General features: G+C 43.9%; 3 protein-coding genes across 3 annotated transcripts in view; 1 reads left to right on the top strand and 2 right to left on the bottom strand.

The window, feature by feature from the left end:
* Nucleotides 1–2,964, top strand: part of LOC119292610 (double-stranded RNA-binding protein 8-like) — a 71,559-nt gene extending 68,595 nt beyond the window's left edge. The window contains exons 2-5 of the mRNA XM_037571392.1: nucleotides 378–503; nucleotides 598–857; nucleotides 1,610–1,820; nucleotides 1,929–2,964. Of these exons, the coding sequence (XP_037427289.1) occupies nucleotides 378–503; nucleotides 598–857; nucleotides 1,610–1,820; nucleotides 1,929–2,545 (1,214 nt within the window). The 3' untranslated portion in view covers nucleotides 2,546–2,964. The remainder of the gene's footprint in view (nucleotides 1–377; nucleotides 504–597; nucleotides 858–1,609; nucleotides 1,821–1,928) is intronic.
* Nucleotides 2,965–3,097: 133 nt separating this feature from the next.
* Nucleotides 3,098–7,086, bottom strand: LOC119293519 (probable staphylococcal-like nuclease CAN2). Its single transcript, XM_037571976.1, has 9 exons — nucleotides 6,849–7,086; nucleotides 6,163–6,218; nucleotides 5,242–5,356; nucleotides 4,803–4,913; nucleotides 4,495–4,682; nucleotides 3,933–3,989; nucleotides 3,683–3,842; nucleotides 3,523–3,591; nucleotides 3,098–3,428 (listed from the first exon to the last, which is right to left on the bottom strand). Exons 1-9 carry the CDS (start codon nucleotides 6,849–6,851, stop codon nucleotides 3,318–3,320), a joined length of 870 nt encoding a protein of 289 aa, XP_037427873.1. The 5' UTR covers nucleotides 6,852–7,086; the 3' UTR covers nucleotides 3,098–3,317.
* Nucleotides 7,087–7,796: 710 nt separating this feature from the next.
* Nucleotides 7,797–9,981, bottom strand: LOC119295672 (aquaporin SIP1-1-like). The gene is made up of 3 exons (XM_037574114.1): nucleotides 9,455–9,981; nucleotides 9,097–9,369; nucleotides 7,797–8,140 (listed from the first exon to the last, which is right to left on the bottom strand). Exons 1-3 carry the CDS (start codon nucleotides 9,758–9,760, stop codon nucleotides 7,985–7,987), a joined length of 735 nt encoding a protein of 244 aa, XP_037430011.1. The 5' UTR covers nucleotides 9,761–9,981; the 3' UTR covers nucleotides 7,797–7,984.
* Nucleotides 9,982–15,240: the final 5,259 nt, after the last annotated feature.

Below are 15,240 nucleotides of genomic sequence, written 5' to 3'. Positions count from 1 at the left end.
CCAGGACTCTTTGAGCATCAACTGGCCGCAGAGCTTGTCTCACCAACTCCTCATCCCAACAATTCATCACTGGATCAATAAGGTCTGAAACTTTTATCAGAATATTCCCTCTTCTAGGTGTAATGATTCTCCTATTCGCACAATTAGGGATCCATGCATCTCTCCATATATCAATATTTTCTCCATCACCAACCCTTCATATATATAGCCATTCCTGAGAGATTTCACTCCCGACATAATATTTTGCCAAGTAAAAGAGGAACCCTTTTTCAAACTTGTATTCATCAAATCACCGTCGGGGAAATATTTGACATTCTACTGGTTTTGATAGGGAGGGAGTATTAAGCTACCGGTCCATCCGAACAAGTACTGAAAAGCCACACGTCTTGGTGCTAGAAGAAACGCCACACAAAACCCCCATTACCCAGGGCGGCGGCCCGGTCGGTACGAACGCGGAACGCCGGCGGCGCTGGCGGCGCCTGCGCCCAACGCCAGCGGAATCAGTAAGACTCTCTCTCCTCTGCTCCCGTGTCCAGTTGCTACAGGTTGCTGGTTCCCCACCCTAGTTCTGAGTTTTGGTGCGCTTCACCGCTTCAGGGCCTGTAAAATGCGACGCCTTCAAGAGCTGGCTGCAGGAGTACGCGCAGAAACTCGGCGTCGCGGCTCCGGAGTATCACACCCTCAAGGAGGGGCCCTTCCATGAGCCCATCTTCAAGTCCGCGGTCGTGATCGATGGCGCCAAGTTCGACTCGCTGCCCGGATTTTTCACCCGGAAGGCCGCAGAGCAGTCGGCTGCTGAAATCGCCCTCATGGAAATTGTCGAGTCCATCCCAACCATTGGGAGAATCCCAGCAGCTGTAAGTTACTATCTGATTTGACTCGTCCCTTCGTTCAGCCAAGAACCGTTTCTATAATACTGTACTACGTAGAGGCAAGAATGTGGAATTTTATGGATGGCCATGACCTGCATTCTTTATCCTCAGTACTTGGGAAGAAGCTGATCGCCCCAAATATGTAGTTGAATCATACTCTTATGCTGCTTCCTACATTACTCAGTCTTCCTGAAATTTTATGTATGTTACCCTGCAAAATTGTTTTTGGCGGTTCTGCCTGTAATAATGCGAAAACATAGAAATCTGCTTCGTGGCCCAGGCACCGCTGTTTATACTTCATACAATATTTAGGGGCTTCCTGAAATTATGGAAGTTAAGCCCTGTAAAATTGTTTTCAGTTATTCTGCCTGTAATAATGTGAAAATATCAGAATTTTTTTTTGTAAGGTGAAGTCTCCGTGCAATGCGTTACATGAACGCTGATAGCATCTTTGCTCCTTGGTGTTATCAGCTTTTGAGTAATGTCTGCTAATTTGACCATAATGTTGCATGTGGATATGTAAGCTTTTCTCTCCCACTTCAATGTGGCTTTGCCCAAGTCTGACATCATTATACTCTCTATTGGCTTGTATTTATTCAAGCCCCTGGTTCTTTAATTGCAGATGCATACCTCACTCCTCACAGCACATGTTATCGTGGAATATGCTTAGTTCACAAGTATTAGAATGACTTAGTTAAAATAGCATTCTAATCCACACTTGTTACTACGGTTTTCAGCTAGAAACTGGCCTCTGCAAGAATCTTCTTCAGGAGTATGCTCAGAAGATGAATTACACTCCATCTTATAGCTTGACCAGACAAGCTTCAGGGGTGGCTCCTTTTACATGCACCGTAGAGATTGGTGGTATACAATACATTGGTCCTGCAGCCAGGTCAAAGAAAGTGGCAGAGATAAAAGGAGCCCGAACTGCTCTTCTTGCAATACAAGGTATCTCATATTCCTTTTTTAGATGTACGTTTTCGTGAAATTGCATCGATTTCTTCCTCGTGTGTGCCAGGCTGGACACTCGATCTGCGTGGGCTCTGTTTTGTGCAGGTCAACTAGAGGGTCGCGGAAGTGGTGCCACAAAGCATATTGTAGTTCCTAGCAAAAGGCAAGTTAAGGAGACAGCAAAAAAGCCAATTGAAATCCCAAAACCACTTGAGGTGAAGAATGGTGGTTTCAAGAAGAAATGGAACAAGAGGAAGTTCATGAAAAGGAATCGCCAAGCAGTTGATGTGGAAAAGAATGAAGGAAAAATGGCTGGAGATGTCATTAACCCAGTGTCCCGATGCATCCAACAATCAACACAGGAGCCACCCAGCGACACTGTCATGCTGAAAGATGATGAGGAAGCTAAAAGAGTAGTACAGGAGCCAGGCTACGACGCTGTAATGCTGCAACCTAGTAAGGAAGCTAGAAGAGCAGAACAGGAGTCCGGCATTGCAGTGCTGAAACCTGATGAGTTAGATAGAAGAGTAGAACATGTGCAAGGCAGTGACATTGTGATGCTGCCACCTGATCACGAAACTAGAAGAGTAAAACATGTGCCAGGCAGTGACACTGCAATGCTTCAACGTAATAACGAAGCTAGAAGCGTAGAACAGGAGCCGCCAAGAGATTCTGGAATGGCGCGATCTAATAAGGAAGCTGGATGCATAAACCAGGAGTGAGACTGCAATGCCTCACAATGTCAGGAAAGCTAGAACCATGAAGCATGATTCACAGCACCGGTGCAGCCTAATGTAGATGCTGCAGACCTGAAGGTGGACCCACCGAGCAACGGTGCAAACAAACCAGGACCTTGCGACGTAATCATTTTGTGGATATGGCAGGAATGGGTTGAGATCATATTTATCCAACTCTTCGACCACAGAACGAATCGGTAGCCTTGGAATGTTTAATGTGTTGATCTTGAAAGAAGTGGAACCTGAATATGTATAGGTGGCTGTGCAGCTAGTGTGGAGCGATGCAATTTGCAAATATGTGTAGTGAGGATTGTTAGTCCTGCCAGCTAGTTTTTTCTTTTTCTTTTTGCCTAGGATTTTTAAGAGATTACTAAGAAAAGAAACTGAGGTTTGTGATGCATGCATGTCTCTTCGTTTTGACGCCATCACCGGATTATTGTTAATGCAGTTCAGTGGTAGTCATTCTTGGCACTGATAGATTCTATTTGGACTTTTTGGTGAAAGCAGCAAAGAGATTGTTGGATTTGGGACCCTGCATGCAACTTGAAAAGATTTGCCATTTTCATTGATTAAGAAGAAGGTTTAGGAGTCTTGGCCATAGGCCGAATTAGAAAGCATTACTCTCGCGGCATACATAAACATACTGCACATTTAGTTTGCAGCATGGTGATGCTGATCAAGATCCACCCTAGTTACCAAACTATACACACCTTTCCGACCATTAGTTCGAGACATGGATGGATCATGGATGGAGCCATTAGTAGACCTGAATGCCACCATTGCGCTGCTCTCTTCGCCAGTCCCACGGCTTCTCAGGGTTGAGTGAGGCAAAGAGCCCTCGCTGTGCAGCTCTTGCCTCTCTCTCCCACTGCACCATCCATCACAGAGCAAGTCAAAAAATCAGCAGGCATAACCATGTAAGGTGAGGGCACCATATCTCTTTTTTATATCTTTTTTCTTACTTTAGCAAACTCTGGGCGCTTGTCATAGGTCGTAAAATGCCATGCGTGACCATTCTTCAGCATTTTCTCCTGAAGGACCCAGACACATACACACACAGTCAATTTCATCAGAACTAAAGCAATTAAATTGGTCGAAGGCATGTATTTGTGCTTGTTTCACCTGGATGAACACACCATTGCAATAGACATCACCAACATAGAGATCAAACTGGTCCTGCCCATACACATGAATTGTGGTTCTTTTCCCACCAATGAGCTTCACCAAAGCACTCTTTGATTCCTTTCCATATGTCATCTTAAGTTCTGGTGCGTCAATTCCCCTTTTAACTCATGAAAGATCATACACTTCACATAAGTATTTCGATTATTTTATTTCTGGAATATAATGTATAATCTTGAGCAACAAATACCTCATTCTGATTCGGTATTTCCTTGCTAGGATCTCTTCGTCTGAACAGATGATTATCCTGTTCATAAAAAATATTAGTACTAAGTTATGCTTTCATGCCATTCCAAAGTAAAGCAAGTGAATGCGCGTTCACACGATTAGATCAAAGCAAGCGCCAAATAAAACTGACACAAGCCTGTTGTGTTCCAGACTATTGGCACACAAGTGCCAATTGAATGATCACAGGAAGGTTTTAAAATATTATACAATAAATATGTTTCTTCTTATTTTCAGTGACTGCGCTAATTTTTTGTTGTAGTAAAATAGGTATCCGTGCTGTTTTACAACAGAAAAACTTCAAATAATGTAGTAAAACCATTCTAGTACTAGTTTGAATGGACAAAGTGGATTCAGAATGTGTCTTAGTTCAAACAAAAAAAAAATCTAGTATTTTAATACTTTTGGAATCCAGTATAAGTGAATCTAAATATTGAAAAGAAAAACATGGTGTGTTCATTTATGAAAAAATTACTTTTGGAGTATGATATTAAGAACGGAAATCTTTAATGGTTCAGTTTTAATACTTGTATCCAGCTTCTTTAAGGCTACTTTGAAGTGCATTGGCACTCTTGTAATCCCTACGATTGCGTGCTTCAGTCCTCGCAATCACCATCTCATGTACTTCTATAGGAACATTCCCAGACTCCCTCGGATCGGTTGTGGCAACATAAGCGGTAAAGCCATCGCCATCTCCAATGTTTTGGTTATTAACCTGAGAACAGCAGTGAGACAGTGACCTGTGAGAATACTTTTATGCTGACCGGCATAACCAGTCTTTCAATACTTTTATGCTGGTGATAAGCCTATTTCAGAATAAATGATCACATCTGACCGGCAAAGTATTCAAGACAAACTGCACGCCCTCTGGCAGCGAGGATGGACGGTGGTTTGAGGATGCTGCAGGTAGTGATGGGATGGGGAAGTTGTAGAATTCGAGGATACCCTGAGGAAAAAAAATGTTTCTGGAGGACTGAGTTGAACATATATAGTCATGTGTAACAACAAAATATTAATGCTGAACATATATAGTCATGTGTAACGACCAAATATTAATGCGAACATCAGTGGGTTTCCTGGGTTTATGGTTTTGGTTCCTATAAGAAAAAAAAAATACTAGTAGCATAAAAACGTAAACCTTAAGTTTTAACATTTTTTGCAAACTTGCGCTTACAGATTCCACAGTCCAAACATACAAGTCCGTATTAGTCAGTGCATTATTCCAATGCTCGCCTGAACTATGTAGGATCTAAAAAAAGGAAGAAACAAGTTACCTCCAAATCAGCACTCTGGATCCAGTTTAGGGCTGATACAACTAGTTGTGCAGCCTCTTCCGGTGTTCTCGGTGGGGTTCTGGCATTCTTATATGCCTCCAACATATTCTGGTACCTGTTCTCGTGCAGATTAAAAGATTGCATTAGTTCTATTCAGTGGATATCCAAGTTAGTACCACTATTCTAACTGTTTCTAATAGGTTCTGGTAATTACTACTACCCTTCTTGCTCTCCTCGACATTTTTTCAATGCCTCCTTATTCTAATTCTTCTTTGTGGCAAACTATCACTTATTGACAGTGTTCTCCGTACGGCGCACCTTCTAAGGACAAAGTAAGAACAACTTTATAAAGTTATCAGTGAATAAAAAGGACAAAATGAAGTTTGCATGTCCCCTTCCACTTATCTAATCATAATTTATCAACAATTCGTCCTCAGTCGTCTGAGTAATCTCACAAAACTACACCCATATAAAGGGGAAAATAAGTCACTCCCTCCTATTCATATTAATTGTCGCTGATTTAATAAGAAACTTTTGGATTTCTCAATGCTGAAAACTGGGTAGACCTCACCAAGACACCAATCTGCTTGTAATTTGTTCTGCTTTGTCTATCTCATCATTACAAATCACATGTGTAGATAGGTATGGATCACCCTATATTTGTAAGAGAAGTCAAAAAGGCATTTGGTAGGTCCTATGAAGCAATTTATTTTCATTCTGAGAACGACCCAGCTTAAAATCCAAGTCAGTGCGTGTCCTTCTGATTTTGTTAACAGCCATAGGCCTTAAATATATACCAGCCTAGAGGAACCAGACAAACTTTGCTATCAATAACTCGATGGACAAGAGGTATAAGCAAATGTATTAATAATTGAGGGAAAATACTATCAAGTGTGAGGGCCTTTTGGAGCTGCTGCGTACCATTTAATCTGTGCTTTCTTGGACGCCGTAACATGCTGCCTGAGCCCTTCAGGAACCTAATAATATGACAAACAAATTAGTCTTCACACATGTCGCGTCATAGGAAAACAAGTGGCATAAATTGGAGCAAAAGGGATGATTAAACTTGTCGTATGTGTTATCAGTTGTGAAGCATCTGCAAGTTTTCATACAAATGCTAGTTGCCGCAATGTGGCATGCTTAAATTTCGATATTATTAATGAACATGTTCATCCAAAAGTTGGACACAAAATAAGTTGGTTTGTGAAATTTGTATGAAGTGGGTAAACCACATAGAAAAGGTTGCCATTATGGCTTTAACCTTTGATTCTAGGAGTGCAGATGTTTATCTTCATCCCATTTCTATGAAGGAAGAAGCTTCAAATCGTACTAGAAAACTAGACAGAAAAGGTGATTCTCATCCCAATTTACACATGCACAGAAAAAGCACGCCAATGAAAAGAAAAGAAATGTATCCTCATCGTTATGAATCTGCATAATCTGTGACCATTGCATGAAGACTTGTAATACAGTAAAGTTCAAGCTGAAAGCTGAAAGCTGAAACACATAGTACTGTACTTGAGTGGCGAGGGAGACTTAATCTGACTTGACAAGGCATTTGCATGAACAAGATGAACACGGAGAGTGGTGGGTAGGGTTCCAGTTACCATGGACGCGCTCTCAAAGTTGAGGAGGTCGTGCGCCAGGGAGGCGACGCCATGGCCATCAGCTTGCTGCTGCTGCTGGGGGTAGTGGGGCCTCCTCCTCCGTCTTCTAGTTCTAGCTCTCTGCTGCTTCTCTTCTCTCTTGTCAAGTGTGATGATGGCAGAGAGAGAGAGAGATTCTAGCCCATGGAGCGTAGCGAAGAGTAAAGGAAGGAAAAGAGTGAAGTGTGATGTGATGTGACGGTGGGGTCTGCCCAACCCGCTCGCTGCTGGAAAAGAAAAAACAGAGGAGAGTAGACTAGACTTGCAGCAGGAGACCAGACCTTCGTTCAGAGAGCCAATAAATAAACAAGAACAAAACATTGACTTGGGTTTACCGGTTGAATAAAACCAGTACCGGTTTCATTGCTTTTTAGATATTCCCCATGCTGAAGAAATTATCAAAATTTCTTTTTGCCAAGTCATAGCCCAAGATTTCCAAATATTCCCTCAAAAAGGTTCCATTCCGTCAGACGGAATTTCTCCATGTTTGTTCTTGCTCACGATTTTAGAGGATTTGGAATTATCAAATTTGATGTTTTTCGCCTTCTTTTCCGTCAATGCTTCTACACCTTGGACCCAAAACAATGAATTTTTTCTTTTCTTTTGCGGTGACCAGAACAATAAAGTTGAATTGTAAAGCAAATCAGGATACGCGGAGCTCAATTTGACAGCAAAACAAAAGCAAAAATTGTCTTTTGGGTAAATAGAGTATGCCAAATCATCAGCAACGATCGCTTTCGAGTTTTGAGAGGCATGGCAGGTTCACTTCCTTGTCATGAAGCATGATCCAACTCAGGTCCGCCTCTAGAGAAAAAAGGTCCTCAAAATAAACCAAGCTCAGCATTTGCATGAATTATTTCCCGCCTATCACCTCTTTATCTAATAACCGCTCTATAAAATCAATTTTACAAACTCTAAAAAAAGATAAATATAAAGCACATGGTAAACATGAATGACTGATAAATTATCACTTTTAAGTTAAACATCGATGTAATGTTGAGGGGATTAAATACAGGCCTTCCAAATTATTCCCTAGCAAACCATGTTCCCTTCTTCAGGTCCCCCAATTGCTAAGTCAAAGTTTGTGCTTGAGTTCATCATGCTTTCTTGGTCTTGGGCTTAGGGGCCGGTGGCGGGAACACGGCCCTGAAGGTCCACGCAGCGAGAATGGCACCGATGAAGGGGCATATCCAGTACACGTACAGCTGCTCCCAGGTGTTGTGCAGATTGTTAACATACGCCCAACCAAAGGCCTGTACATGGTAGTTCGACGGAATCAGTTAACAGGAAACCATGTGAAGAATTCCAAGTGAGCATCAACTTAACTAATCACATCAGATTATATATATTAGTCTGTTAGATGAGCAATGGCATATAGCAGCATAAATATATTTCAGTACTAAAGCATCGTCCAGTCCACTGTTAAGATCTGACATCTGCCAAGTCTTGGAGGTGCATAAGATAACTTTTCCCTGAGTAACAAATTGAAAGAAGCACACAATAGCAAACTTCCCCATGGCATCATAAAGACTTGTTCCTGTTACCAGTAAAATGCAATCCAGTGAACATTAACTACTGAACATTTCTCTTCTACTCCCTCGGTCCCATAATATAAGAGCGAGGGAGTAACATGGAAATGACGACTTGCTTCAAACGAGTCTCAAGAATATCACTAGTGACGTGTCCAGTGTGTTCATTCCATGAATGGGGTCAAAAATAAATAAAAATTCATTGATCGTTTTAGGTCTACAAACGAGTCTTCAGAATATCACTAGTGATGTATCCAGTGGATGTTCCTTGCATATTTGTCTCATTTACCCCTCCCTAAATTTCCAACACTATATAACGGTATTATCATTTCCAACCCCCATCCAGTTATTTATGGCTCGGTAATGTACAGATTACTAGATTACAGTTGCCTACAAAGCATCCAAGTTGGTTAACTGGAAGGGCCTACTGTTTGCATGATCGTGTTCCCAATAAGCAGAATAATTATGCGTTCAGAACTATATAGGATTTGACATGCCAAAATGGAGACATTTGCTTCACTAAACCAGTCAGTAGTCCGTCAATATATTAAAAAGAAAAAAAATCAGCCTGGCCATTCGAATTGAGCTCAGTTCAGTATCCGGGGTTGCAGTTACATGGATAGGATTGGCAGTCAAATGAAAGGAAAGAAAAAAGGAGCAAGTGAGTGAGAGTAGCGTACGTTGGCAGGGTTCATGGAGGGGCCGGTGTACGCGGCGCCGGTGAGGACGAGGCTGACGGTGGAGACTGAGAGCATCGCTGTCTTGACGATGGGGTTGCGGGGTCCCTTGACGATGATGCAGAGGACGGCAAAGGTGATGACGAAGGTGAGCACCCCTTCAGCGACGGCGCCGGTGTGGGGATCCACCTTGAGCGAGGGTCCGCCGAGCATGTGCTTGTACTGCTCCGGCATCAGCTCGGAGATGGCCAGAGCTCCGCCCACGGCTCCGGCGGCCTAGCAAGACAGATTCAGATTTGCGGTGCTAATTGGTCTGATTTAGTTTGGCGAGAGAGGAACAAGTGTGAAATCAGTGACAGACCTGCGCTGGTAGGCGGAGCGCGATGGAGAATAGCGAGGGGCTGGTGAGGCCCGCGGCGTAGAAGGCGGCGACGCCGGTGGGGTTGAAGCTGGCGCCGCCGAGGGCGTCGCAGAGGAGGTTGAAGGCGAAGAGGAGGAGGGCGAGGATGGAGACGGTGACGAGGAGGGCGTAGTGGATCCCCTCGTGCAGGCTGAGGTAGGTGGTGACGGCGGCCGTGGAGGCGCCGAGCGTGGAGACGCAGAGCACCCAGAGGAAGGTCACGACGCCGTCCGCCGCCGCCTCCCGCACAGCCGTTCCCATCGCCATCCGAGCGTTCCTTCCGTGCTTGCTTCCCTCACTCCGTCGTCGCTGCTGGCAGTGATTGGTGGGTTGGGTTGGGTGTATGTATGGGTCTGGCTTGGCACACAGCACAAGAGAAAGATGAAAAAGAAGAGAAGAAGATTGGAGGGAGGGAGCACGCCCTCCGTCCCTCTCGCCTAACAACCCAACGCCAACAGAACACCGACGATACTGCTATGATATCCTATTGAAAGCCTGGATGCTTGCGAAATTCAGAAGGAGATCTTGACATATCCATTTAGTAGAATCGTATACCAGACGCTAGGAAACCGGAGTACTCTTGTTTACTTGCGGCTAATAACTCGCGGTCACCCATGCGCGGTTGGATTACGATCAACTTCGGATGTCTCTATCCTCAAAAGCAAACAAAAAAAAAAGCCTTTGGATGTCTCTGAAATTCAAAAGATATTGAGGACGGACTATTATACTGTACGTACTTTATTAGAAACTAGCAAAAGAGTCTGTGCGTTGCAACGGGGGAGAAAATAACATACATTTTTAACCCAATAATCATGACTCAAGACCCTAATAGGTCCATGTCCTTTATTTTCACATGGCATCACATCTGTGTTAGCCAACTGTAGCCTTAGTGCTCACACAACCAAAACGCCTTTGAATGTGGTCAGTCCTAAGGCGTCTCTCTCGCATGCGCACGCACACTCGCTCAGGATAAAGATGAGAAACATGTTGTTTTCCCCGCGAGATTTTTCAGAGGTGTGCATGCGTGATTATCGATGTTTTTTCTCTCTCAATCTGGTCTTAATGGGTGTTTATTTGCAATTGGATCGCCACTGGTATGAAGAAAAACAGATCATGCACTATATATTAAGTTTTCACTAAAAAAATATTTTACAAATATTTAACAGCTAAAAATAACATCATATTTAGATTCTACACATTTTTTTTATCAAATTTCATATATAACATTTTAGAATCGGAGTTACGGCTTAAAAGATATGTATAATGTTGTTTTAGATAAACTGCGGATTGATTAATTGAAAAGTCATGGGGTTTTCTGTGAAAACAATAAAATGATTCAGCGGACTTAAATACATATTGTGGGTTGATTAGTATAAAAGGCAGGGGCTTTTGTGTAAAATGTGAAAAACAATTCGTTCTCACTTAAAGATGGACTGTGGGTTAATTAATAGAAAAGGTAGGGGTTTTCCTGCAAAAAGATGCGACGGACAACCAGAAACACTCTGTACTTTATTATTATGGAAATATTAGAACTAGGGAAAGAGCTCAATAAGCCCGCGTCCTTTATTTCAACATCTTATCAGTCTTGCCGTTTACCCTTCTTCCTACCCTTGCGATCAACATGCATAGTTATAGATGGTTTCTTTCGTCTTCAATTTTTTTGCTGAGGAGATTCTTTTAATTTGGATTAGCACCGGTACGAAAGAAAGACGGTCGTGCAATAATGATTAACCTTGCATTCTAAACAATATTTTAAAAATTATTAACATGTGAAACAATATCATATTCAGATTCTACACATTTTTCTAATCAATTTTTATCAATAACATGTTAAAATTGGTGTTAGATTTAAAATATATGAATATTTTGTAAAGCATTTGAAAATCTGTCACTAAACATCACTTAAAATAATCTGTAACTCGGATGAAAATAATTTATATATGAAAGTTGATGAGAAAAATATGAAGAATTTGAATATGCCATCGACATACCTGTTAGACCCCTCTAACACAATGAATCACATGTTCTCCCTCTTCTTTATTTATCTGCCCCCTCCCTCCTCTATTCTTTCGGTAAACTCTGAGGCTGTCGCTGCCCTCAAGTACGACTACGTCGACGACGACCTGTCCTTCTCATCAAAGCTTCCAGGCAAGCAAACGCCCCCTTGATCATTCTGATATCGTTTATTCTTTCTCTCTACTTCTTGCATTAGAGAGTCGGAGTTCAGTTGGTGTCTTATCGGTAGATCCTATTATGTTGCATAGCCTATTTTTGATAAACTGCTGTTCATACTTTACCAGTCATCCTATATTCTTAGTATAGATATGCTAGAGTCTCATTAGTGGCCCTACACTCTTGTCTGTTTGCCATGCTATACTATCGGGTTGTGATCCCTTCGGGCGGTGACCACGGATATACTTATACTACTGCACTAAACATGTTCGTTAAAGTCGAGTCGTCTCGGAGAGCACCTACAAGTGATGATATGTTGAATTCGGGTCGGCTCGGAGAGCACCTGCGAGTGATGATATGTTGAAGTTGGGTCAGCTCGAAGAGCACCCGCGAGTAATTCATTGTGGTGGCTGGCTGTTAGCAGTATCACCCAGGATGTGGTGGTAGCTCGGGATCTGTCCCGACAGCCAACACGAAACATTCACGGTGACGGAACGTCAGGGCAGGCAGAGACCACCTAGGAGAGAGGTGGACCTAGGCCCTGGTCGGTGTCCACAGTTATTTCATAATAATACGCTTAACGAGATTTGGGTATTTAATTTGAGACTGCCACTGGCATATACACACTAACCATTGCGTAGAATAACGGTTTATGGGGCCCTCGACGTTGTACGTTCCTCCCGAAAGCTCTACTAGATGTTGCAGTGGAGCGGGTTGATTGTTGGGGTGAGTCGGTTATGCATGTTGTGTATAAAAAGATGGGCTTGGCCCCGACCAGTCGTGCATGAGTGCTTAGGGCGATTGGCCCATGACCCCTTCGCGCTTAGGGTGTAGACCGGCGTGTTGACCTCTCTTGAGAGTCTAGGTAGGACTACAACATGTCGATCATCCGAGGTCGGGCATTACCCAGAAAAGTGTGTCCGGCCAGAGTAATCGAGCGTACCAGGAAATATGGTGCACCCCTGCAGGGAAGTTAAACTATTCGAATAGTCGTTTCCACGGTAACAGGATGACTTGGAGTTGTATCCCGACCTCTTACAACTAAAACCAGATACTTGATAAAACACACCCAAATAACAAGCAGAGATACCTGGTGATCGCTTTCTCTTAAGGAGGCAAGGAGAGGATCTCCAGGCGGGATATTGCTATATGTATGTACAAGACGATACCAAATACATTCCTCTCTTCTACTGCTGCAAGATGATGGTAGTCTTCGATAGGTTGAGCTTCTCACCCTTATCCTGGCATTTCTGCAGTTTAGTCCACAGATATTACCCCACTCCTTTAATACCGATGTATATCTAGTTATATGTGATGCCCCCGATTCAATCGTACATTAATCATGCACGCAAACGTGTACGATCAAGATCAGGGACTCACGGGGAGATATCACAACACAACTCTAAAAACATAAATAAGTCATACAAGCATCATATTACAAGCCAAGGCCTCGAGGGCTCGAATACAAGTGCTCGATCAGAGACGAGTCAGCGGAAGCAACAATATCTGAGTACAGACATAAGTTAAACAAGTTTGCCTTAAGAAGGCTAGCACAAACTGGGATACAAATCAAAAGAGTCGCAGGCCTCCTGCCTGGGATCCTCATAAACTACTCCTGGTCGTCGTCAGCGGCCTGCACGTAGTAGTAGGCACCTCCGGTGTAGTAGGAGTCATCGTCGACGGTGCCGTCTGGCTCCTGGGCTCCAACGTCTGGTTGCGACATCCGAGAAGAAGAGGAAAACGGAGGAAAAGAGGGAGCAAAGCAACCGTGAGTACTCATCCAAAGTACTCGCAAGCAAGGAGCTACACTACATATGCATGGGTATATGTGTAAGGAGGCAATATCAGTGGACTGAACTGCAGAATGCCAGAATAAGAGGGGGATAGCTAGTCCTATCGAAGACTACACTTCTGGCAACCTCCGTCTTGCAGCATGTAGAAGAGAGTAGATTGAAGTCCTCCAAGTAGCATCACATAGCATAATCCTACCAGGTGATCCTCACCTTATCGCCCTGTGGAAAAGCGATCACCGGGTTATCTGTGGAACTTGTCTGGGTGTGTTTTATTAAGTATCCGGTTCTAGTTGTCATAAGGTCAAGGTACAACTCCGGGTCGTCCTTTTACCGAGGGACACGGCTATTCGAATAGATAAACTTCCCTGCAGAGATGCACCACATAACCCAATACGCTCGATCCCATTTGGCCGGACACACTTTCCTGGGTCATGCCCGGCCTCGGAAGATCAACACTGTTGGGGAACGTAGTAATTTCAAAATATTCCTACGCACACGCAAGATCATGGTGATGCATAGCAACGAGAGGGGAGAGTGTAATCTACATACCCTTGTAGACCGAAAGCGGAAGCGTTATGACAACGCGGTTGATGTAGTCATACGTCTTCACGGCCCGACCGATCAAGCACCGAAACTACGGCACCTCCGAGTTCTAGACACGTTCAGCTCGATGACGTCCCTCGAACTCCGATCCAGCCGAGTGTCGAGGGAGAGTTCCGTCAGCACGACGGCGTGGTGACGATCTTGATGTTCTACCGTCGCAGGGCTTCGCCTAAGCACCGCTACAATATTATCGAGGAGGACTATGGTGGAGGGGGGCACCGCACACGGCTAATAGATCTCAAGGATCAATTGTTGTTGTGTCTTTGGGGTGTCCCCCTGCCCCCATATATATAAGAGCAAGGGGGGAGGTGGCCGGCCTATGGAGGAGGCGCACCAAGGGGGGAGTCCTACTCCCACCGGGAGTAAGACTCCTCCTTTCCTTGTTGGAGAAGGAAAGAGGAGGAGTAGGACTCCTCCTTTCCTTGTTGGAGAAGGAAAGAGGAGGAGAGAGAGAAGGAAAAGTGGGCTGCCCCCCTTGTCCAATTCGGACCAGAGGGGGGGCGCAGGCCTCCTTCCTTTTGGCCTCTCTCCTCTATTCCCGTATGGCCCAATAAGGCCCATATACTCCCCGGCGAATTCCCGTAACTCCCCGGTACTCCGAAAAATACCCGAATCACTCGGAACCTTTCCGAAGTCCGAATATAGTCGTCCAATATATCGATCTTTACGTCTCGGCCATTTCGAGACTCCTCATCATGTCCCCGATCTCATCCGGGACTCCAAACTCCTTCGGTACATCAAAACTCATAAACTCATAATATAACTGTCATCGAAACCTTAAGCGTGCGGACCCTACGGGTTCGAGAACAATGTAGACATAACCGAGAACTATTCTCGGTCAATAACCAATAGCGGAACCTGGATGCCCATATTGGCTCCTACATATTCTACGAAGATCTTTATCGGTCAGACCGCATAACAACATACGTTGTTCCCTTTGTCATCGGTATGTTACTTGCCCGAGATTCGATCGTCGGTATCCAATACCTAGTTCAATCTCGTTACTGGCAAGTCTCTTTACTCGTTCCGTAATACATCATCTTGCAACTAACTCATTAGTCACATTGCTTGCAAGGCTTATAGTGATGTGCATTACCGAGAGGGCCCAGAGATACCTCTCCGACAATCGGAGTGACAAAACCTAATCTCGAAATACGCCAACCCAACATGTACCTTTGG

Source organism: Triticum dicoccoides, chromosome 4B (genome assembly GCF_002162155.2).
Source record: "Triticum dicoccoides isolate Atlit2015 ecotype Zavitan chromosome 4B, WEW_v2.0, whole genome shotgun sequence".
NCBI lineage: Eukaryota > Viridiplantae > Streptophyta > Magnoliopsida > Poales > Poaceae > Triticum > Triticum dicoccoides.
The sequence above is the reverse complement of the archived record's forward strand: the minus strand, read 5'-3'. Positions and strand labels throughout refer to the sequence as shown.

What these genes read in the sequence shown, in the direction of transcription:
- LOC119293519 (XM_037571976.1), bottom strand. An exon ending in TTGTCTTGAATACTTTGCCG is followed by an intron (nt 4,683 to 4,802) that starts GTCAGATGTGAT and finishes TGCTGTTCTCAG; the next exon opens with GTTAATAACCAAAACATTGG. An exon ending in AGCGCCCAGAGTTTGCTAAA is followed by an intron (nt 3,429 to 3,522) that starts GTAAGAAAAAAG and finishes TGGATGGTGCAG; the next exon opens with TGGGAGAGAGAGGCAAGAGC.
- LOC119295672 (XM_037574114.1), bottom strand. Translation starts at nt 9,760, where the DNA reads ATGGCGATGGGAACGGCTGTGCGGGAGGCGGCGGCGGACGGCGTCGTG. An exon ending in CGCTCCGCCTACCAGCGCAG is followed by an intron (nt 9,370 to 9,454) that starts GTCTGTCACTGA and finishes CTGTCTTGCTAG; the next exon opens with GCCGCCGGAGCCGTGGGCGG. An exon ending in CCTCCATGAACCCTGCCAAC is followed by an intron (nt 8,141 to 9,096) that starts GTACGCTACTCT and finishes TACCATGTACAG; the next exon opens with GCCTTTGGTTGGGCGTATGT.